Source organism: Medicago sativa, chromosome 2 (assembly GCF_051527215.1).
Source record: "Medicago sativa cultivar Bolivia chromosome 2, Bolivia_mono, whole genome shotgun sequence".
Classification (NCBI taxonomy): domain Eukaryota; kingdom Viridiplantae; phylum Streptophyta; class Magnoliopsida; order Fabales; family Fabaceae; genus Medicago; species Medicago sativa.
Window position 1 is genome coordinate 19821431 of NC_140750.1, and position 24351 is coordinate 19845781.

The window sequence follows — 24351 nt, forward strand, 5'->3', positions numbered from 1 at the left end:
CAGACGGTCCTCGTTTACGTATACGTACAATATTTTTGGAATTATTGTATAAAAATTAAATATGCTTTTTAGGTCGTTCAATTGGACATCCACAAAGGTCATAACTAAACTATGAGACTGTGTGGAATCTATTTTGGTTGATGCATGGTCGAAAATGTTACTTCGTCGCATTTTACAAGATTTTTTGACATTTTTTCAAGTGTTTTTAAAAAATATGGTAGTATAATTTATGAGTAGAAATTGGGTTTAATTGACTATTATTACTAAATTATTTCTTGTGTATAGCATTCAATATATTTATGTGTTGCAGAATTGGCAGTCCCAAGCAAGTTTTCAATGCATGCACAACAATTATCCACTTTACCTTCACATCGATGGTGTTGCCGATTTAATCACCAACCACCTTGTTGATCTCCATAGATGAACCACTCTTTACGACAATTAAACAATGTGTGAAGTTAACAAAACTCACACATGTTGCATGCCAACCACTAGAGCTAGACTTTGATGGTAAACACAAACAATACATACCACATTTTCTCATTGAAAAAATGAGAGAAATAATAAATGAAAAATGACTAAAGAAAAGATTTAATTTGTATACAATGATAATGTAAAACTTTTTTACACATGCGTCAAATCACACCACTTTATTATGCCAGTCTCTAAAATATCTCTCTTATTCGCTGAATGCATGTGTGGAAAAAAAATGTGCATAATAAAAATTAATCTCAATAAAAAATATTTAAAGTTAGTTTATTATTTTCGTCATCATTAAATAAAAGTAGGAATAACCAACAATTTGCTTTTAGGAATAACCAACAATTGATTGGTTCAAGTGGTAATCAACTTAGACTCTTTAAACATATGATCATGGATTCAATCTTTAACTCGTATAGAAAAAATTCAGCTGGAATATGATAATCGTGTTTGCGCATCTTACAAGATCTTTAACGAACATTAATCACCCTTGAATGACGCTAGAAACTTTGTATCGTTAACTCGATAATAAAAAAATAAAAAGTACTACCAAAAAAAAAAGTATCATTGGTTTGAAATTGGATATTCTTGGAACACACATCATCCTCCCTCATTTAACTCTTGGATTGGAGAGTCATGGTCCATATGACCCACTAAATGATAACCCGTTTCATCAAGTCGGCACGATCCAAAAACAACACGAAACGACGCACCGATTCACATCATTATAACATTAAACGCACCTTCCATATTCATATTCCGGGTCAACCCGATCCATAAAAAATTCAGATCCATAACCACCTTTACAACCCCACACCCCACTACTATACACCTATTTAAATTTCCTCCAACCATCATCATTCTCTCTCTCTCTCTTAATTCTCAATCGAAAATTAGGGTTTTGAATTTTCAATTCCCAAATCGCATTTTCACCTTCGATTGGTGCTGCCACCTAGCCCTAATTCGAAACGATGTCGCTCAGACCCAATGCAAGAACCGAGGTTCGTCGCAACCGTTACAAGGTTGCCGTCGACGCCGATGAAGGTCGCCGGAGAAGAGAGGATAACATGGTCGAGATCCGTAAAAGTAAGCGTGAAGAAAGTCTCTTGAAGAAACGACGTGAAGGTCTTCAAAATCAACCGCAGTTTGCTACTCCTCTTCAATCTTCCTCCATTGTTGAGAAAAAGGTAACTTTTGATCGTTGATTTGGGATTTTGGGTTTGGATGTGTTTGATTAATTCTGCGTTTTGATTTGAATTGGGTTTTGTTTTGTGATGTTAGTTTTTTTTGTTAATTGGTTAGAAAAAACGGTTTTGACGGTTATATATATAATGTTTGTTGCAGTTGGAGAGTCTTCCTGCAATGGTTGCTGGGGTTTGGTCGGATGATAATAATCAACAACTCGAAGCAACTACGCAATTTCGGAAGCTTCTTTCGATTGGTAATTGTTGATTTTCATTGATGTTTTTAATTATTGTTTAAGTATCTTGATGTGATTCTCAGTGTTAAAAAGTTGTGATTTTTGTTGTGTAGAGCGAAGCCCTCCGATTGAGGAAGTTATTCAATCCGGTGTTGTTCCTCGCTTTGTTCAGTTTCTTGTTAGGGAGGATTTTCCCCAACTTCAGGTTTGAAATTTGTTTGTTCATTTTTTTAGTTTTATGCATTGTGGTTGTAATTTGTTGTTTTGAATTTTGATTGGTTGTTTATTTGTGTGATCTCTTGTATGTTTAGTTTGAGGCTGCTTGGGCTCTTACAAACATAGCATCCGGAACTTCTGAGAATACTAAGGTGGTAATTGATCATGGGGCAGTGCCGATATTTGTGAAGCTACTTAGTTCACCAAGTGATGATGTTCGGGAGCAGGTATATTGATACTGAATTGTGATAGTGTTTTCATGAATTTTTGCTGAACTATGTGGAATCTAAGCACTGAAACTCTGTAATTGTAGGCTGTGTGGGCATTGGGAAACGTTGCTGGTGATTCACCTAGGTGCCGTGATCTTGTTCTTAGCCATGGTGCCCTGATCCCGCTGTTAACCCAGTTGAATGAGCAGGCAAAGCTTTCGATGCTGCGAAATGCCACGTGGACTCTGTCAAACTTTTGCAGGGGCAAGCCACAACCTCCATTTGATCAGGTAGTTGCTGTTTTTTGTAATAAATCATAACTGAACATGCAAACGGGCTTTCTTTTGTGTATTAATGATAATGGATCTTTGATGGACAGGTGAGGCCAGCACTTCCAGCTCTTGAGCGTTTGGTTTTTTCAAATGATGAAGAAGTCCTGACAGATGCATGCTGGGCACTCTCTTATCTTTCTGATGGATCAAATGACAAAATCCAAGCGGTGATTGAGGCAGGTGTATGTGGCAGACTGGTGCAGCTCCTTTTGTGAGTAATGATTCTTCTATTCTTATTTGACCAGTGATCTTTTGCAGTTATTGATTGTTTTGACTCTAAATTTATATGCATGTTTTGTAGGCACCCATCTCCTTCAGTGCTGATCCCTGCACTTCGCACGGTGGGAAATATTGTAACGGGAGATGATGCGCAGACTCAGGTAATGTCATAATGGCTTGTGAATTGTTTAACAATTGGTCGCTGCTTAATTATTTCTAATTAAATTTAACTTTTACCAATTGAAGTACTTTAATTAGTGGTGCAAGTAATATTAGTAAACAAATTAAACTTTGAAATAAAGTACTGACTTAGTGTTGTGTTGGTAATTTTGTGTGGGGAACCCCGGCCCCTACATATTGCTATGTCCCTACCAATGAGTTATGCTCACGGGACAGTGATCACTACTATTTATTACCATTAATCTAGTTTCTTTTCGCGTGTGTTTTGTCATCTCATGCGTCCCCTTTGAGAGTTTATCTGATTTTGTTGGGACTCTTTTTGTCAGGCTATTATTGGTCATGGTTCACTCCCATGTCTTTTGAGCCTGTTGACCCATAATCACAAGAAAAGTATTAAGAAAGAAGCTTGCTGGACTATATCAAACATTACAGCTGGAAACAAAGAGCAGATACAGGTAACCTGTAAATCCCATGTTTATGATAACTCAATTAATGTTACATATCATATCTAATAAAATGCAATGTTAATTTCTTATTATTTATGCTTTTATTCAAGTTTGATGTTTTTGGCTATCACATGCTGTTTAACATGGAGATCCGGTGCAATAACAACCATTGTAGTCTTGTAGATATATTTAGTTCCCAGGTTATACACAGTAATTGTTGGATTGTTAGGTGACTTAAGCCCTTATTTACCATTCTGTGGTAAATAAATTATCGAAGGGATTGTATTGTATTACTTGACTATTTTTTTTTAAGCAAAGACAGGTGTGGTACCATTTCAATTACATACATCAATAATTACTTGACTATTGCCATTTTGTTTTCTGTTTGGGGTCTTGAATTTTGTTTTCATTTTACATTGAAGTGTGATTTTTAGTTAGCTTATTTTCTGAAAAAGCATTCTGAACCATTTATGTATGATGTAGGCTGTTATTGAAGCCGGACTGATTGCTCCTCTGGTCAATCTTCTTCAAAATGCTGAGTTTGACATTAAAAAAGAAGCTGCATGGGCACTCTCCAATGCTACATCTGGTGGTACCCATGAGCAAATCAAGTATGTGAAGTGATTTTTAATATTTATTTTTTGGCTCTGCTTCATGCCGGAAACATTGAGATTTTAGGTGATAACTTACCAAATATTTTTGTTACAAGGTACTTGGTGAGCCAGGGTTGCATTAAGCCTCTGTGTGATCTTCTTGTTTGCCCCGATCCAAGAATTGTTACCGTCTGTTTAGAAGGTCTTGAGAATATTTTGAAGATTGGAGAAGCAGAGAAAAGCTTTGGTAACGTGGGAGATGTCAACTTGTATGCTCAGATGATAGATGAGGCTGAGGGATTGGAAAAGATTGAGAACCTGCAGAGTCATGACAACAATGAAATTTATGAGAAGGCTGTTAAAATTCTCGAGACATATTGGTTGGAAGATGAAGACGAGACACTACCATCTGGCGATGGTTCTCAACCTGGTTTTAATTTTGGAGGCAATGACCTTCCGGTCCCATCTGGTGGATTTAACTTCGGTTAAAGACTTCTTGAGTAGTGGGTAAATATGCTTCAGTTGTCTTTACTTTTTCCCTAGGGGGGTTATAATCATAGTTTACATCCAAGTCCAACTTAATTATTGGTATGTTGTCTAAACAAACTGCTTTCCAATAATTGTAGGAAGGAACTGTGTTGGATGCAGCAGGGTACTGTTGGCATTGAGTCCGGGTGGGGTGGGGTGGGGGAGGGGGGGCGTCGGTCTTTGTACTTCATGGTGTCTGGTGTCAGTCTGGTCTAGTGTCTGTAATGAAGTACTGGGGTGGGTCAGTCTAAACTGCCATGTCCAAATAAGAAGGGGGGTGGTGGGTTCAGCTAGCTGCATACTTTGAGCATCACAAGAAATACATTTGCTGGGGAGAAAGTATGTTGCAGTAGCAAGTACCCGTTTTGTGTGGCAATTGGGGAGGGTTTTCTTTTAAACGGCTTTGAGAGTCCTATTTTTTATCGAGTCGTAGTTTGTATTGGTAATTTATACCGAGTCTATTTTATTTTGAGTGAATACAGTGTCTGAGAAACAAATTTCATGGTGTATTCTAGTAAAAACAAATTATTGTTATTGATTGTGCTTGCACTTGCACTTGCATATTATTCATTAGTATTATTCTCCACTGTAAAAGTTAATATCACTATTAACATATAATTTGATTTTATATATGTGGGCGAAGAAACCACTTTCTATTAGGTTTGCATTTTTTGCTGTCTCAATTTCATGAAGTCCACCACAGTAGTGGATGTTGGATTAAGAATAGACTTGGTATTTTAGAAAATCAAAATCTTCACTTAAATCTGGATTGTTTGATCTTAATCCAATAATCACAGATGTGATTGACTGTGTAGATTGTGATTAATACATTCCAAATCTGTTAGAGAAAGAGAACAGGACCACACTTTCCTTTGAATGGTACAACAAAGAGCGGGGAGAGAGACTAAATTATGTGGAAAGAAAACCACATTCCTGTTGTCTTGTCTATCTCCTCTCTATTTATCTATCTCGTTTTGTTATATTTTTATGACTGCTATTGTTGTGATCATTAAGTTAGCACCAACACATTTTCTCATTCTCTCTCCACAACCAATCACACCCTTAACCATATTTAAGGTGAGAGTGAGACACCGTGTGCCCAAATTGACCACCTTATTAGCATAATGACTTCCTTTTCTATATGTGATGTGAAAGATCTTGAAATGAATAGAGGAATTACCATCTATTTTTAATTCTCCAAAGAATAGTATCAGGGAAATAGAAAGCTTGGAAAGCTAGAAAAGAATCTACATCTTTAATCAAAATTGATGCATTTAGTCCTCTGTAGAGACCAAAAACACCTGTTTTTGTACAAGTAAGAACTTAAAAATTGATAAATATTATATTGACTAAAGTAAAAAAAAGATTTTTTAAAATGAATTAAAAACATATATAACTTACAAAATTGTGCCAACACCAATAATGCTTGTTTTTAGTCGGCAGCCAAGCTGGATCCCTCAACATTTTGTTTGTAGAATTTTTATTTTCAAATCTTAATAATAAAAATGTGAATTCTAAAAAGCTTGATTGACACACGAATTCACCCAGAAAAGAAATAAATCATTGGTGTCAGAATATCTAGTTTTGCCAGGTCATTCTGACAGCTACCCAAAGGACATTCATTGGATGGTTACAGGCTTACAGCAACTATCCTAGTCCTTCAAGCACATGGTGAATTATCCTTTCCTACACATGAACATGATTCCTTATCACTTTTGTTTACCTGCCAACTGTTCTTGATTGCCATTGTCATGCCACACCCATATTAACATAATATTTGGACTAAACCATAGTACCATTTAACTAAATGATGTTATCTTATATAGGTGCATGTATGCAGCTCAGCACACCACAAAGAGCAATAGACGACAAAAATAACAACTAAAATTATTTGACCCCTACACTTTTATAATTATTTAGGTCACTTTAATGGAAATTCTTTGATGTTGGTATCATATAGGCAAAAAAGAAAATGACATTTAGAATATAAATTTACTTTAAAACAAATATTAATTTGATAAACAATTTTGACATTGAATTTAGATAGCAAATTAGAAGGTTAATGGATCTGACTCCTTTAAGATGAGTAACTAAATTTTACAATGTAAAGTGAGTAATATCAACCACCAATTAACATTTCAAAAGGAGATATTATAGGTACACCAAAATAAATCATTAGCCATCAGCCGGCCATGTTTAACCATTATTTGAACGTCATTAATAACAACTTTCAGTTGTTCAAATATGTGTTTGTGTATTTTTTGCGTTACCCAAATCATGTTCAAATGTACCCCAATTAACCTCAGTTTATGTATGATACTTCATTAACCTCAGATTATGTTGAAATTAACAGTTAAAATAATGGTCAATGATGTTCAAAATCGTAGTTAATTTATGTTCATTTAATTATTAATGAATAGTGACACCTTATTATATTGATTAATCATCTATAGAGCTACATTAATCACATATTTAAACGGTATTAACCATCAAATTTATTATCAAGAATTGGATTAACCATCTAATTTATTATCAAATTTTGTTTGTCAAAATTAAATATCTCTTCATATAAGAGCGACTATGCATAAATTGTCGTTATTCTTCGACGATTGCATCTTGCTAGTATGAACATACCTCTTGCAGTGTGTTATTTTGATTATAGTATAAGTATTTACTTTATTGCCGGCTCTGTTAATATATGGCATTGTTTTTTTTTTTTTTTGACAGAATATATAGCATTGTTATGTAGCTGAAATTTTCACCATTCAATATTTGTTGAAGTTAAATTGGAATGTTCAATTAATTCATACATTAAGAGAAGATAACCAATATCATTCTTCCATCTTAGAAATTGAAGCTTGAAAGATTGGTCATTTGAGATCATGCATGCTTCAAAGATTGGTGATTGGAGATCTTTTGAGAGTGTAATTAATGCTTTTTCTCTTTGTTTTTGCTATCCTTTTTCTCGTAGTACCAGAAAAATGGGACTAATACGACAAATTTAACAAATTATTAAAGATTATTTGTTCCTACTATATTTTTTTTAGGAATAAGTGAAAATAAGATGATATATTTAAAACATTTTTTTTGGAACTTTGCAGAAATTGTTTGTCCCAAATGCAATTATAAATGTCGGTATTTTGTTAGGTTTGTATAGACCCGGCCCGTTAATGAGACGCTCCTACAATAAGTAGGTTAGGATAGAAAAACAATAAAATAGATGGAACAAACAAGGTGTACAAATTGTCAAGAAAATCAAGCCATATTAAATTGTTTTTTTGTTGAGGAATCCATATTAAATTGTTAATAAATAGTAAAAGTATACTAAAAAAATAAAAGCTTCCAACGGATCAATCAACAAGGGCCCTCCACAACAACTAAAATATATTTTGCCAAAAAAAAAAAACTAAACATATATGTCATCAACACACAAATTTGCATCACATGGAGGTAGTTTTACTAGTGATATCAATTTCAATTACCCCAAATTGATATCAATTTCCTACCTATGCTAGCTCCAATGCACCATGATCTCTTTGATATTCCAGCTGTAACCCTATCTCTTATCACTAAAATCTAATAATCTTATGAAAATGTTTAGTTTTATGAAAATGTTTTTCTAATTTTACTCTTTAAAATTTTGTGTTAGTTGTACTTATAAAAAGGAGAAAAGAGACTATTGAATTAGACAATTATTATTTTACATTTTTAAAAACTAACAATAAAAATGTAAAATATTTTTATTATTTCAAGGAATTCATCATCCTTAACTATCATATTATGTTTTCTCATTTTTTTTTTCTTTCTAAATAGTTTAATGATTAAACTCACACTCACCATATTCATGTTATTTTATATTATCCCTCCAAAAAAAAGTTATTTTAGTTTTTACAACTTTCAGCCGAACTACATGATTCATATTATCTTTTCTCTATTACAATGATTTAGTTTAAAAATCACATATCTTCATATTAACAAATTAAAATGAATACATAATCGATAAAAAAACTAAAAACAGAAAATATTCACATAATAAACAAATTGAAAGGTTCAAGTTGTTAATAATTTTCAGATCAAAGTTAGTTGAGTTAGACCTTTAACCAGAACAATATTTAATAAAAAAAAATTGGTGCAAATATTTTATAAAATTTACTTCCTAGTAATTATAATTGGATGATCAAGACATAAATAAACTCACGTAATATGTAACAAACACAGTAAATGAAGATAAATAAAACTTAATTTATTTTATTTTATAAATGTATTTATCATACTAAACAAAATCAAGAGGCTAAATACAATTACAAATTGTTAACAAATTGCAGATCGATCAACCTACATTACCATTAAAAATTCTGAGAAAAAAAAGAAAAAAAAAGTAATAAAAATAAGTACACTTTCCATTTTCACTGACCTCACTTTTTCCACTTTTTTTCTCTTCAAACTCCAAGATCTGCAAAAATTCCATGCACTTATTTTCTTTCCTTCCATTTTCTTTCCATTTTTGTTCCATCAAATTAACGCCATAAAAATAGGTAAAACCGACACGGCGCAGAGCATTACCGATCCCTTCAAAGACGGTGGCGCCGCCGAGCCCGGTGGTGGAGTGTGGTAATAGAAAGGAAAATAAGGTACAATAGGATTTGGCGGTGGCGGAGTAGGATAGTTCCCACCACTTCCACTCCCACTACCACCAGTTGGCGGAGGATAATATAAACCACCACCTCCACCTCCACCACCTCCGGTAGATGCCGGTGGCGGGTAGTAATACACTGAAGGCGGCGGTGGAGAGTAGTAAGTTGACCCACCACCACCACCACCACCGGAGCTGGGTGGAGAAGGAGGAGGAGGACAGTTGTTGGTGGAAGCAGGTGGTGGTGACAGTGGTGGTGAAGGTGGTGGTGGAGAAGGTGACGGCGGCGACGGAACTTGACCACAAGGCGTGCACTTCACTTCATCTTTGGAGGTAGTTGTAAGATTATTGTGATCTATTACTAAATCGGTTGCTCCAACCGATTTAGTAACAGATAAAGATAGTAACATAATCATGAAACAACACATTGAGGTTGTTGTTTGAAGTGTTACCATTTTTTTCTTTCTTCTTCTTGAATTTGTGAACAAAATGAGAATGATGAAAACGTTAAAATGAAATGGGGTACTATAATAATGTTGCTTAGTAAACAAGTGTGTGAGAGTGGAAAGTTTACATAAAGAAAAGTGAAAAGAGTTTGTGTTGCTATTTGATGTGTGAGGTGTGGTGTGAAACAACTTACTCTTATCTTTTGAAGCTACACTACACCATGTCTTTTTATCAATGCACTCATTATTTTATTTTTATCAATAAAATATATATTTACATTTTATTTTATAGAAGCATGTGATTGATCTAAATGGTAAGAGACTTGTACTTCTTAGTCAGATGTGGCCGTAAGTTTGGGATAATACTTGGGTGACACAATAGTTGATGCTACCGATGATATTGGTCAATCAGAATGTCACAAATGTACAAACAAATAAAAAACTTTGTAAAAGAGAGAAGAAAACCACTTGTAACATTGTGCACGATCAATGTCATCAATGTTACTAGCCATAATGTCACTCAAGTGCTACTCGTAAGTTTGATGTATAATTCTTGCCTATAACGAAACTAGGTTGAAAGTAGAGAACATATTTAATTTGTCCAATGTATTTCTCGATAGATATTAATCACTACTAAACAACAAGAGCAAATATTCAATAGGTTATAAAAAAGGGGTCATGCTAACAAACAAGTGTCACTTGTTAAGTTACTTTTTGAAGTTTTAATGTATTACACAAATCATAAGATAAAAATTTCTTCTTTCAATTTCTTTAAAAATGTTTGTTACCTATGAAGCCCGGATACTCCAAAATGGTGCCGTACCCGTGTCGGATACGTATCGGATACCGATACTCCACGGATACTCCCGGATACGTATCCCAGAAGTATCCGAATGATTTAATTTAATTTTTATTTAAAAATATATTGGATACCTTAAGGATACGTTAAGGATACTCCCGGATACGTATCCCAGAAGTATCTGAATGATTTAATTTAATTTTTATTTAAAATTTTTATTTGTATTTTGATCACAAGTATTAATTTTTATAAATTGGGATCATTATATTGGCCATTACTTGAAAAGGGTGACTATCTTCATACTACCTTGGTATCATCATAGTGCAGGTTGTTTATATGGTATGCTTTGGTTTAAAGGATATTTTAGTTGGTGAATGGTCCATTGTATTTTGACTTGGTGTAATTAGTTTTAAGATTTCACGCTATTTATTTTTTGTGCGATTATGTCTAATATATATATATATATATATATATATATATATATATATATATATATATTAAAAAATTTGTAAACGTATCCAAGCCGTATGTATCCTAAATTTGAAATTTTTGACCTATTCGCGTACCCGTATCGTATCGTACCTGTATCCGTATCGGGGCTTCATAGTTTGTTACCCTTTTCTTAAAGTATTTTACTTTAAATAGGAAAAAAAATGAATGGAGAATAGTTAAGTCAGCAGAAGACAGAAAACAATGGAGGACACCGACACGTTTCACTTTACCAGAAAAGCAGCCACGTTTGAATGTACTTATGAGAAACATTGACTTAGGTTGGACGGTAATTTAACTACGTAACAATTTCTCTTTTGTACTATATACGTTCATACCTGAGTTTTCATAAAAAATTAGGTTTTACCGTTTTATTAGAAACATACCACATGTAACCAATAATTAAATTAGTTTTAATTATAGGATCAATTATGAGACTCAGTTAAAGTTTTTCATAATTTCATATTGAATTGAAAATTCGTTTGAAATTTTATATCTTGTCTTGTTTGGATTTATATAGAAGTCTCACTTAAAATAAGTTAAGAAATCAAAATGGACTCTTAATCATTGTAGATGCACAAAGTTGTCAAGCACAATTTAAGGACACTTTTACTATTTGACTTACCACTTGCAAGTTATTTAAAGTAATGTATGGTGACAGTTTAGTTAGATGAGGTCTTAATTAGATGAGAAGTGTGAGTCAGCTAGTGTGTCTCACTCTAGCAGAGCCAAGTCCCCATTATAGTGATTAATTTGGAGTTGGAATTTTAGGTAAATAAGGTTAAAATGTGTTATTATGGTATGATGATGATGTGAGTATAGTAGGAGAAGGTAATAAAGTGTAGGGATGGTCCTATAATGAAGAGACGTAAAGGAAACGTAACAAGAAGAAGAGGTGCAAAATGCCAAGCAAAGTTGGATTCATCTTATTGTTTGTTTGTTTGTTTATTTGTTTTGGGAGTCGAAATGCCTTGGATCTGTTTTGTGTACAACTCACTTCTCCTTCCATCTCCTTTTGGACTCGGATTTGCTGCTGTAAAATTTAAGTTCAATGACTGGTGGCGGAATCAGGATTATTATAAAGTCTGGGCAAAAAAAAATGCAACACATTTATAGGAATTTACATAAGAAATTGCAAGCAAATAATAAAAAAAATCTAAAGAAATTGTACAATTTATAAGAGTTTATATAAAAAATTCATAAGGATTTACATAAGAAATTGCAAAAAAATTGGATCGGAGCCCAGACGAGTGTCTGGGGTCGCCAGGCCTTAGAACCGCCCATGTCTATGAAGATTTAGATTACACATTAATTTAAATGCGGTTGAATAATAAGAATATTGTATTCACGAGCATTAAATATCGGTATGAATATTATAATATACATGAGTCGATATTCGATAATAAAATTTTACACTTATTCATATTAAAGAATGAAATTCTAGTCACAAGTTTAATTATGTGACGCAGCCAATGTTTGGCAATTGAAGCTTTCAACTACTTCAATTGCATTTCTTAAGAAAAAAAATAATACTTAAATTAGACTTGACTAAAAAAAAAAATACTTAAATTGAATGGAGGCTATTTTACTATGAATAGAAGCTACAAACTCTTGTACCTGAAAAACATGATATCCTTATGAGTCCAACTTCTCAACACAAATTGAAAAACTCCATACCAATAAAACCTAAATTGAAAAACTCCCTCATGATTTCGAACCAAACCTCCATAATTTATTTCTCTTAGGTTAGTGTAAGCGCTACCATCGACATTAAACGCCATTGTATCTTTTTTTTTTAAGAAGGAAACATCACTACATCATCTTTTTTCTAACACACTTTCCAAATCAAATTTGTATTGGAGGAGGAGACATCCCAAAAAGACGTAGAAATCTGAAATTGCGTGAAGATTGTAGCTATAACCGAGTATTTCTTCAGAAGAGTACCTTTCAAGTTTCAACGGTAAATTTGTTACATGAAATTCATATATTGCACATGATCAACAGAGCTAGAATATCAATATAAGCCACCATGGCTGCCAAACTTATCGTTAAAATGTCCAAGCCGTGGTCAATATCAACTGCATCATAGTCTCGTCCTCATTACCCAAAGGGCATGTGATTAGGGTAATTAACTCCTGTATAGACAAGGTAGCTCTAGTAGGATGAGTTGCATGACAAACTTGCCTTAGAAAATATTGAATACTAGTATTAACAAATTTACAATGTTTGATTAAACGCTAATTTTATTTTTTTCTATAGATTTTTTAAAATGAGTTTTTAAATCTTTAAAAAATGTCAATTAAATTGAACAAACTTAACGAATATGTTATTCATTAGTTTGGTTTGGTTCAAATTTTGCTAAAAAAGATTGAGAAAAACATACAAAACCAAACAAACCATTTTTTTTCTAAAAAATCAAACCGACACATTACACCTCTGAATCATATTACATTTTTTTAATCAAAGTTGTGGCAAAATACCGGTGATTCCTCCAAAATCATATATAAGAAATTTTAATTGAATATATATTAAAAAATTTAATCTATTACATATTAATTTTTTCATATATATATTGTAGTTGTATTTTTTTTTTGAAGGAATATTGTAGTTGTATTTATTAATTTACCCTTTTCTTTTCGTCCATTTCTCTAAAGAAAAATTATTCTTTTAGAATATTAATTAAAGGGTTTATTTGGAATGATAACATTAAATAAATATAATATAAAGTTGTAAAACAAAGTTAAATATATTTAAAAAAAAAAGTTAAATACATTTAAGTTATTTGAAATTTGTTTGTATTTGTGTTTACAAAATAGTTTTATTTCTCCTTATATTTGAGTCAAGGGGAGTACACAACACTAGAGTTCAGATCTCTTTTAGTAATTTTGAGTTTGGTGTTAGAAATTTAAACCATCGAGAAAGAGTTTTACACTTACTTAATTTTATCTATCTTAAGAGATTAATCGACACAGTTGTATAAATGTTTGATCTACACACAAGAGAGTAATTAAAAAATAAAGTTAAATACTTAATTAGTATACTTTATAAAACTTAAATAACACTTTTTTTGTTATATAAGTGGAGCTCAACTGTTAATTACATAAATATTGATATGTAGGGGATTCTTACTTCTTCACATTTATAGTGTGTGAGTCTAACCAATAAACTACTTAATCCAACAAAATAAATAACACTCTTTTGTCCTACAATAACTGTTGTATTTGACTATTTTACGCATATTAAAAAAGATGATAAATAAATAAATAAAGAGAATGCTGATTATACTATCTTATTCAAATTAACCATTTATGTATTTTCATTATTATAAATACAATGTGAAAAATAATAACTTTTGAATAATGCACAAAAAAAAATTTATTTAAGGGTTCACAATTAGAAGAAAAAATCAATTAAAAATATACTCACTCCGTCCCAAATGTAAGCAAAAAAACTCACTTTCCTTGTCCAAAAATGTAAGCAAAAAAGACAAACTTTTATGCTATTTAATCTTATTTTCTAAAAAGAGTTGTGTTATTTGAACATCTATTTACATGACAACTTTTGAGACAACCAAAATTTTACAAAGAAAATAAAGTATGATACAAAAACCAAAACAACAGAGAGAGAAAGTAAAAACATAATGTGAGTATGAGAGAAAGTTGTCATAAAATGTTGTTCAAATATCATTTCTCTTTTAAAAAACCATCTTTTTTTTTAATTTTTTTTTGTTTATTCTCATGAAATTAAATACAAATTACATCTAATTTTCTCTCTCTTCCATTTTCTCCATAACCAATAGCCAATGAAAATTGTTTTTACATATTCTCATAAAACTTATTCCAAAAAAAACATAAAAAATTATACTCCAAATTCTTATGTTTTAGTTTTCTTAACAAGTATAATTTAATTATTTTTGTGACGAAGGGAGAATTGAAAATTGACGGTGACACTCCTTTAGTTTGCTTACAATTTGGGATAGAAGGAGAGTTGAAAATTGACGGTGACACTCCTTTTATGACACATAGGGGTGGGAATGAGCCAGACTGAGCCGGACTTTGCTTAAATAGGTCTGACCTAGTTGAAAAAACTAAGGTCTAAGCCTTGCCTATTTGCCTGTCAAAGACTTTATTTTAAGTCTGATATGACCTTTTTAAAAGTCTAGCCTGACCTATTAGCCTGTCTAAAAGACTAGTTTGTGTTACAAATTTCAAATAGAGTTCATTCATCCATTTTTCTTTCTTTTCAATTTGTGCAACGTCCTCAATGTGGAGATAAACATTAATTAGATACACCTTAAACTAATAAAATACAATCGTAAAATTTATAGATGGATAGAAACTCAAGAATAATCATGTCTGATAACAAGAAGGATTTCAAACTTAATCTCATAATCATACTTAACCTTAGGCATATTAGTACCAAGCCTCAAAAGTTCACACAAATCAAATAACAATATAGGTATTTAATGATAACTTAACAAGCTTTCAAACAGTAAGAAGCTAAAAACTAAATCAACACTTAAGCAAGAAAAAAATGAATAAAATCTTCAATGTGATAAAAAAGTCACCAACTTAACATGAGAATTTGAAGCGACTGTTATTTTTTGTTTTGTTTTACTATATATATAATAAATGTGAAAAATATAATATACGCATATACGGGTCAACATGATAGGCATGATAGACTTTTTTTTATAAGTCTAAGCCTATTCCATTTAAATTAACAAGCTTTTTAAAAAGTTCATGTTTAACCTATTTATTCAACGAGTTAGGCTGGGACAAACTTTCAGTAGGCTAGACCATATGCCCCTGACGAGCGACCTGGCCTATTCCCACGCAATTTTCTTACAAATGTAATTTGTGATTACAAGACTTTCTCAAGTACTATTTAATTAGTTCAAACTCATTTAATTGAACATTTGTTTGTTGGTATCCGTCAATTATATGTTTCCTTAACTATAGAAATGGTAGAGATACATCGTTCCTTTCTGGCTTGAAGTGGCCACATGAAACAATTTAAGGCTTAAATATGTTATTCGTCCCTGCAAATAGGGGTCGCTTAAAATTTCGTCCCTACAATCGCTAATCCTTTTTTTTTGCCCCTGCAAAGTTTAATCAGTTAAAAATTCGTCCTTTGACCCAGTTAATCACTGCCACGTCAGGAATTTACCAAAAATGGCATGGGAATTGACGAAAATACCCCTGGTTTATTATTTTTTTCCTTCAAAATTTTTTTTTTCAGATTTTTCCCGAATTTTTTTTTACAATTTTTTCTCCGAAAAATTTCAGTTTTTTCAGTTTTAATTTTAACATTTTTTTGTCCGAAATTTTTTATGATTTTTAATTATTTTTTCAGATTTTTTTAATTTAAAAAAAAAATTTCTGACGTGCCAGTTATTAACTGGGTCAAAGGACGAATTTTTAACTGATTAAACTTTGCAGGGGCAAAAAAAAAGGATTAGCGATTGCAGGGACGAAATTTTAAGCGACCCCTATTTGCAGGGACGAATCACATATTTAAGCCACAATTTAATGATAAAAAGTACTCCATAGACAAAGGCAAAGCACCTCATTGCCAAATCCATAAATTACAAACCAAAAGTTTGCTTTCAGGTAAAATATTAACTAATTATCAACGGCAAACAATGTTAGAAAACCAATTTTCCACCGTAAATGGCCGTCCATGTTTACCTTTCCAGGCTGCTTCACCTTAGTTTAATTAAAATCTATAAAGTTTGTCACTCATCCATCGGAGGCTCCACCACCAAAGGTTTCCTCTTTCTTTTTCAAAAACAATTATAATTAGTCAAGATTTTTCTTTGGCAATCAAGGTTTAAAATAAATTGAGGAAGAGAAAATTATTATTAATAACGATAATACCGGTGACTATTTTATAATTGTTAATGTGGCATTTGAAAATTGAACTATACCCTTTTAGGTAGTCAAGGTTCTTGAAAAATACTTTCAAAAAGTTAAAAATGAATTTCTTGAAAGAACATGAAAAGATGTTGGTACATTTTCTAACCAAACCCACGCTTTTTGTTGTTTTTCTTTCTTTTCTTTTTCCTTGTATTCTCACGGGAAATACTTCCATGACATAGTTTTGGTGTCATTGGTGCCATTGGAGAAATCCTGGCCATTGATGTGTGTGGATGTGTGTGTGTGGTGGAGATGCAAACTATGACACCAATGGCACCAAAGCTATGACACCAAAGTGCTACTCGTATTCTCACTACACTTTTTTTCACTGATTTGAGACTACATAGTTTTCTTAGCATGTACAGCGGGGTCAATTTTAGGATTAGATATAAATGGTATAGCTATAGACATGATGTAAGATGAAATATTATGTTTTAGTTTGATTTATGCATCTCATCTCACCTAATGGATGAGATTTGTTATATATTTTTTTATATGCTTATGACATTTTATTCATAACAATGTGTTTAATAGAGTGTGGTGCATGATCAATCAAGATTTGGAAATTAGTTAGATATGTGATCTTTTTTGCAAAAATATGTACAACGACCATTTTTTTGGTCTTGTAACAAACTCAACCCGCGTGTTTCTATAATAAGAGAAAAAAAACACATCTACAATTGCGAATAATGTTACCAAATTTAGCAACATCTCTTTTATCCATCAAGACGAAGATGATCATAAGCTTCTGCATCCGAAAGACGGTGTCTATATTGTTAGAGTTTTGAGTGATTTTCAAATAATGATCAACGGTGAATCACCTACGATCAAAGTGGTCTATTGTAAAATTTTCCTAGTTTATTACAATGTAATGTCAACAAAATAATACTCTGTATTTTTTGGTTGATAGACAAACCGACAATTGTCATTAAAATCTCATACACATAAGTGGAGGAGTCATAGTTTTAACCATAATCACGGCACCATACCTAACAATTTATGCATTTTTGTTAGTTAAACACTCTTTGTGAACAAATAATACCCTCTTAAATTGCATTTAAATTGATAAGTTAATCCACGCAATATATACTCCTACATTGTTGGAAAAATTGAGCATGATATGATGTATTCAGTACATACTATTGAATTAAACTTAACCTTTATTTTCAAATTCATTATTGTGATGTGTCACTGAAGCTTTTTTGGATGAATAACTTAAGCTTATTGTTGAAGAGCTTCATCTAAATTTTCCACATGAAACTGCTGAAAATTGTCTATTATCTTGATCCAGCATAAAATTAGAAGGAACATTGAAACAATGAGTACTAAAGTATGATAAAGTAGAACATACAACAAATTAAGTCTAAAACAAAGAATACAATGTACTCATTACAAGAGAAATGTTTTTCCAACGCAAATACCGTATTTAACACGGTTTTAACTTTTTTAATCAGTTTTTCACTCTCCTCAAGATCCAAAAACATTTAAAATACACATGCATGTATTAATAAACATTTTTTAATGTATTTTACATGAAAAGAATTATTTGCACCTCTTATCTACTCATATGGTGGAAAATCTCGTAAAATCAGGGACGTAGTAGTTAAAGGGTGTCTTTGATATTCAACTCTTTAGCTGTTCAGCATATTCTTGGTATTGGACACTCCTAAGCTAAGGTCTTTAGTTATAGCCATTATGGAGTATTGACATATGATACATCATATTCAAACTTTCATTTGCTTTTGCATTTCAATGGATGTCCTTGTCCAAAGAAATTTCGACCCTTTTAAATATTATAATTGCATAGCTTTATTATTTTCACTTTCTAAGCGTCCCTTTGGTTGGGGTCACTTCGATGGGATCTATATCAAAATATTCATTTGGAAAGAATATCTGAGCCGGGTCCTATAATAAACTTGTATAACATATACAGTATAATTAACATGTTATCGCAAGACTTAAACTTTGAAAAGTTGCATGAATATTCACCATATCCGAACTAAGACAAAAAATGTGTGTCCATCACCATGTGCTGCTTTGGATGATGCTTATTTGTACTGGAAGAAAATTGGCTTAAAATTTGATGCTGAAGGTTTGTTAGAAATCATGGGTCGATTGGTATTGTGACGCGATTTGGTTAAGCAATTTGAAGGTTTTGGTTCACAAAAATTCGTGACGTGATTGGGTTAAATCGTGGCGCGATTTTAGATCAAGTTCAGTATTGTACTGTGGTTTGAGCTCCAAATTGTGGATCGATCCAGGAAAATTGTGACATGATTTTGCCAGAGTACTAGTCGTCATTCTTCAATTTCTTAGATGGCTTCTAGAGTGAATTTTGTCAAGTCATAAAGAAGGAAACTTTAGTGTTGAATGTTTTTGGGTGAGGTTCTTGGACCGGGAAACATTTCACAAACACCTTGGCTAGTAAGATCTTATTGGAGAAAGGGTCATAAATCTCTCTCCCTCTCTCTCGTTTTCTTTTTATGATTCATTGTGGGTTTGAGTGACTTGAAAAATGACTAGAAATTAGGGTTTGATTTTTGTGAAGTTGAGATCTAATTTCTTGAAGCCTCTTTGTATCAATCATTTCATAGTGGATTGTAGAGCTACTCTTTTCCAGATGTCGGATAAACTTGTCCAAGTAAACAAATTTATTGGCGTGTTGTTTTTCTCTACTAACTTATCTTTGTTGTTTTGGTCATGCTTGTGGTTTGGTTCACAGTTAGATCTAGTTTTGTTGTTATTATTATTGCTAGAAGTTACTTTGATTTTTCTTTGAAGGATACTTTGATTATCTTTTTTTTTTTTTGTGGTGGCCGGGGTTTGAATCCCGGACCTTGCATATATTATGCATTGTTCCTACCAACTGAGTTAAGCTCACAAGGACGATACTTTGATTATCTAAGTTAATTGGTGTAATTTTAAGTTCAAATTAAAGTTTTTTTTTTATTTTTTGCATAATTTTACTTAATTTCAGGTACATAATCCTCCTAAATGCGAGCTTCTCTTCAAGAATTATCAGTTTCCTTTTTATCCATTTTAAAATTTTAATGTTACATTAACAAGGTTTTGTAAATTATAATCTTACTTTATCAATTATTTTACGCTTACCTTTGGCTTGATTAGTTTAATTGATCGATTATGGATTGGTAATTGATATTATGAATTATTACTAATATAAGTATGATTAAGTATTATTAAACACAAATTAATTTTTTTTGAGGAATAAACACAAATTAATTGACGAATATGTATTGGACTTTGATCTTGAATGGAATGTGAAATTAGTTGAGGCATTTTGTTATGTTGAATAAGGGGTCAATACCCTCTCTTGTTTAACTATTTAATCATTGCCCTACTAGATAGTTTATTCATGGTTGAAAACCTAGACAACAAGGGCAGTCCAATCTCATTTTATACTAATTCTAATCCTCTCACTATTGTTGGTTCATTTTTTTAAGGTACACTATTGTTGGTTCATGTAGATCATACATATACACTCTTTTTTTTTGTTAAATCATTCGTCACATTAATAAAGAAAGAATAAGATATCGTTGACTCTATGAAATCATTTTTTATTTTCATTTCCTAGAACATATTTGTTTTATTTGTTAACAATGAAAAAATAGACCATTCAAGTAAATAATTGTCATGGATTTTCAGAAACAATGAAAATGTAAAAAAACTAGTTTCATTATTTCTTCCCTAACTAGCATTTTATATTCTCTTTATCATAATGACTCACTTTAAAAGAATTTTCTCTACTTGTTAACAAGTAAAACTAACCCAAAATTTGAAAATAAAAATAGAAAATATTTTTACAAAATAAACGAATCACATATGAGTTAGTGACTTGATAAAATGAAAAGTATATTTGAAATTGCTTATTAATCAACATCATTTCTTACTTTGTAGAAACCAACCTTATAAACATATGTATAAAAACAGAGAGAGTAATTGATTCATCTACCATCATAACTCTTCCTTTTCTATAACAATTCGATAATTAGTTAATCTACAAATTAAACATCCAATTGGCTCAGATTACCTCTACCGAACACCAACTAGTTTTTGATAAACAAAGAGTGGCATATATACATACGAGTAAACCATCAAATTGATTAATGTCTTTGTAAGTCACCTTAAATTAGTTTAAATCTGTCAATATTTGAAAATAGTCTTTGTCAAAGTTAGGTCCCTCTTCATGTGACAAAAACATAATAATATAGACTTAATTGAGAAATTTTTGACAAAGAAGGACTAGTTTAACATATTAACAGAGTCGATGACTAGTTTGAAAGTGACGTGCAAAGATTAATTTTTGGCGGTTTACTCATATATATATATATATATAATACACACACACTCACACACTATACGGATAAGATTCTTTATTTAGTAAATTTCCTTAAAAAAAAAAAGATAACAAAAAATATTAGTAATAGAAGATAAAAATAAAAATATTATCTTAAAAATTTAAAAAGAGTATTGCTATATTTAGCGAAAAATATTTTAATAGGAGGAAGGTATCGTATTAATTAAATGAAAGAGTAGTGATATTTGTACAACTCTTTGGAACAACTTTATTGACAACTTTGTTTTACTTTCATTTGATTGGTCAAAAACAATAGAGAGGAAAAAGGAAGAGAGAAAATAAAAACATGATGTGAGTATTAGAGAGAAAGTTGTCAAAAAGTTGTTAGAAAATGGTTGTACAAATATCATTTCTCTACATGAAAATATGGGGAAAATACTTAGCTGACATTGTGGTTGGTGACATTGGTGACATTGGCCAACCACAATGTCACAAGTGTACATAAAACAAAAATCCCTTATGAAAGAAAAAGAAGAAAAGCCACTTGTGACATTGTGGTTGGACAATGTCACCAATGTCACCACCACAATGTCACCAAGTGCTACCCAAAATATGGACGTTGGATCGGAATGTTGACCTCAATGTCTACGTCACACCCTTTCTACCAATAACAGAAAATAAATAAATCTGCTTTTTCAATTAGAGGATGCTAACTGTTTTGACACATACAGCATTAATTAATTAGCACAGTATCAACAAGAGATTTTTTGTTTGTTGATTAAGACAGTGGTATACAAAACCATCATTCTCAAGTTAATTATTTCAGTCGGCACCCTAAAGAGATTATATATAAAATGATTTTTTTTTTCTTTATAAAAGAAGGGGCAGTATAAAATAAATTATAAAAAATAAATATCAGTAGCCAGAGATCACGAGCACTGGACTATTGGCAATTGGGGCCTTCATCAACTAAAAACCAACTAAATTAAGCTTCTAACCCTAGATTAATAATTTTTTTTTGAAGGAAACCCTTGATTAATATTATTCTTGGACCCATCATATAATTATGGGTTAAATATGTTTTTGGTCCCTATAAATATGTCAACTTTTCGTTTTAGTCCCTCTAAAATTTTCCTTCAACTTTTAGTCCCTATAAAATTTTCAATCTTCACTTTTGGTCCCTCTTTTAAAGTAAACTCATATGTAGAATTCATATTATTTAATAAAAAAATTCAGAAAAATTCAAAATATTATAAGAATCACTCCAAAAAAAATTCAGAATTTTTTAACAAAACATGAATTTAATATGAATTTTTATATGTTTTAAGGTTAAAAATTCATATTTAATTTGTGTTTTGTTAAAAAATTCTAATTTTTTTTAGGAATTTTTTTTAGAATATTTAATACATTTCTGCACAATTTCATTAAAAAATACAAAAATTAAATTAAAAATAGGGACCAAAAGTAGTGATTGAAAATTTTATAGGGACTAAAAGTTGAAGGAAAATTTTAGAGGGACTAAAACGAAAAGTTGACATATTTATAGGGACCAAAAACATATTTAACCCTATAATTATTTCCAGTGCACATTATTCGTGTCCCACGTGCCATATTCCATTCCATCACTCAAAGGCCTAACTCAAAACTCATGGTTTATTTATAGTAGTTTCTTTGTGCTTGCAAATATTAAAATTATCTTCCTTTTTATATATATAATTTTTTTTGTATAAAAAGTAAGATCTCTTTCTTTTGTATTTATGCTGGCTGTATCTTCTTGGTTGTTCACACATTTATCTTGGGTTACAAATTTTTATATATGTATTATCCTATGGAGCTGTTCATGACCTCATGGGGACACTTGATAATGGGTTCCTCAAATTTGAACAAACAATGTAGGCCATTATCCTCTGACATGAGAAGAATTCGTCAGGCTGATCACATTGTATCATTCATTCATAATTTAGATGGTCCAAATAATAAATACAGTAATCAGCCATGTTTTCCACGACTTCTTGGAAAAGAAATTGTTTCTTAGTTTTATATTTTCAATTTGAAAAATAAGAGTCTAGAAACCGAGGTCGGTTCACTTGGTAAAATTAAAATTGACAAAGGGTGTGAGTTCTACTTTCACAGCTAACTTAAAAATTTTGGTGAGTAATTTTTAAGTCTTAGATGTTTGGTACGACAGTGATGAGTTTCAAGGATCCAACTTACTTAAACTTTTTTACATAAAAAAAGGGGTCATACTTAAGTTTCCAATTTTAGTACACTAACAAGTATTTAAAGGCACGTGTTAGCATTTCCTAATAAAACCTAGAGTTTAGTGTCTGAAATTGATTGTCCAAATTTCTTTGGCTATAAACTCCCACTAAGAAGTTGTTAGTACCAAAAAAACTAAAATTTGATCGAATTATGCATTGGATTGGGATCATTTGGCTCAAAGTGAAAGTATTAGTCAAACCGCTGAAGGAAAATCTACTGGGTTCAGAATCAGTAAATGCATAATTGGTTGATAGTTTAATGTTGTAGCATACTCCCTCCGTCCCGGTATAATTGACCTACTTTGGTTTTTCACACAGATTAAGAAAAGTGTATAAATGAAGGGGAAAGTGGAATATATTGTATTGGGAATGATAAAAGTAGTATTATTTAGTGTTATATTGTATTGGGAATGATGAAAGTTGTATTGAAAATTGAAATGGGTCAGTTATTTTGGGACACTTTTTTTTAGAAAATGGGTCAGTTATTCCGGGACGGAGGGAGTAGTTTATATGGATCACTTGAATGATGATGTTATGTCTTAACTCTCAAGAGACTTGTTGTAATGTTGATTAAAAACACAAGAGACAACAACATTGAGCTTCCCTCAAAAAAACAACATTGAGCAGACCAGGTTGGAATGTAATATAACAACTTTTATAGATTTTTGGAATGAAGTTGAAATTTTGGTTTTGGAGAGAAAAATGGAGATGGTAATTAATTTTGCAACGTAAATCAATGTCAAATTGTGAGATTGACCAAACTACATGAAATTTGACATATAGTGACAGAAAAAATATGCACTTAAAGGTTGAAAAACTATGGATATATAGAACCATAAAACCTAAACCAACAAACATTGTGTTCTG

General features: G+C 31.6%; 2 protein-coding genes across 3 annotated transcripts; one reads left to right on the plus strand and one right to left on the minus strand.

Moving 5' to 3' along the window:
- The first annotated feature begins 1341 nt into the window (after positions 1 to 1341).
- On the plus strand, positions 1342 to 5189 carry LOC146945308 (importin subunit alpha-2-like). Of its 2 annotated transcripts, XM_085743686.1 has the most exons (11): positions 1342 to 1667; positions 1825 to 1921; positions 2014 to 2105; positions 2212 to 2343; positions 2430 to 2615; positions 2705 to 2868; positions 2959 to 3037; positions 3383 to 3511; positions 3986 to 4113; positions 4212 to 4602; positions 4722 to 5189. In XM_085743686.1, the coding sequence occupies exons 1-10, from the start codon at positions 1452 to 1454 to the stop codon at positions 4582 to 4584; spliced, it is 1596 nt and encodes a 531-aa protein (XP_085599812.1). In that variant the 5' UTR covers positions 1342 to 1451; the 3' UTR covers positions 4585 to 4602; positions 4722 to 5189. The 2 variants fall into 2 exon arrangements, with proteins under 2 accessions (XP_085599812.1, XP_085599811.1); XM_085743685.1 differs by lacking the exon at positions 4722 to 5189 and having other exon boundaries at positions 4212 to 4616.
- A 3656-nt stretch (positions 5190 to 8845) lies between these two features.
- Positions 8846 to 9941, minus strand: LOC146945309 (uncharacterized). The gene has a single exon (XM_085743688.1). It carries the CDS (start codon positions 9709 to 9711, stop codon positions 9136 to 9138), a length of 576 nt encoding a protein of 191 aa, XP_085599814.1. The 5' UTR covers positions 9712 to 9941; the 3' UTR covers positions 8846 to 9135.
- Between the last annotated feature and the right edge of the window lie 14410 nt (positions 9942 to 24351).

Excerpts from the sequence above, each read along its gene's own strand:
- LOC146945309 (XM_085743688.1), bottom strand. The coding sequence starts at position 9,711 with ATGGTAACACTTCAAACAACAACCTCAATGTGTTGTTTCATGATTATG.
- LOC146945308 (XM_085743686.1), top strand. The coding sequence starts at position 1,452 with ATGTCGCTCAGACCCAATGCAAGAACCGAGGTTCGTCGCAACCGTTAC. Across the intron at positions 2,344-2,429 it reads GTGATGATGTTCGGGAGCAG|GCTGTGTGGGCATTGGGAAA; the intron begins GTATATTGATAC and ends CTGTAATTGTAG. Across the intron at positions 3,512-3,985 it reads GAAACAAAGAGCAGATACAG|GCTGTTATTGAAGCCGGACT; the intron begins GTAACCTGTAAA and ends TGTATGATGTAG.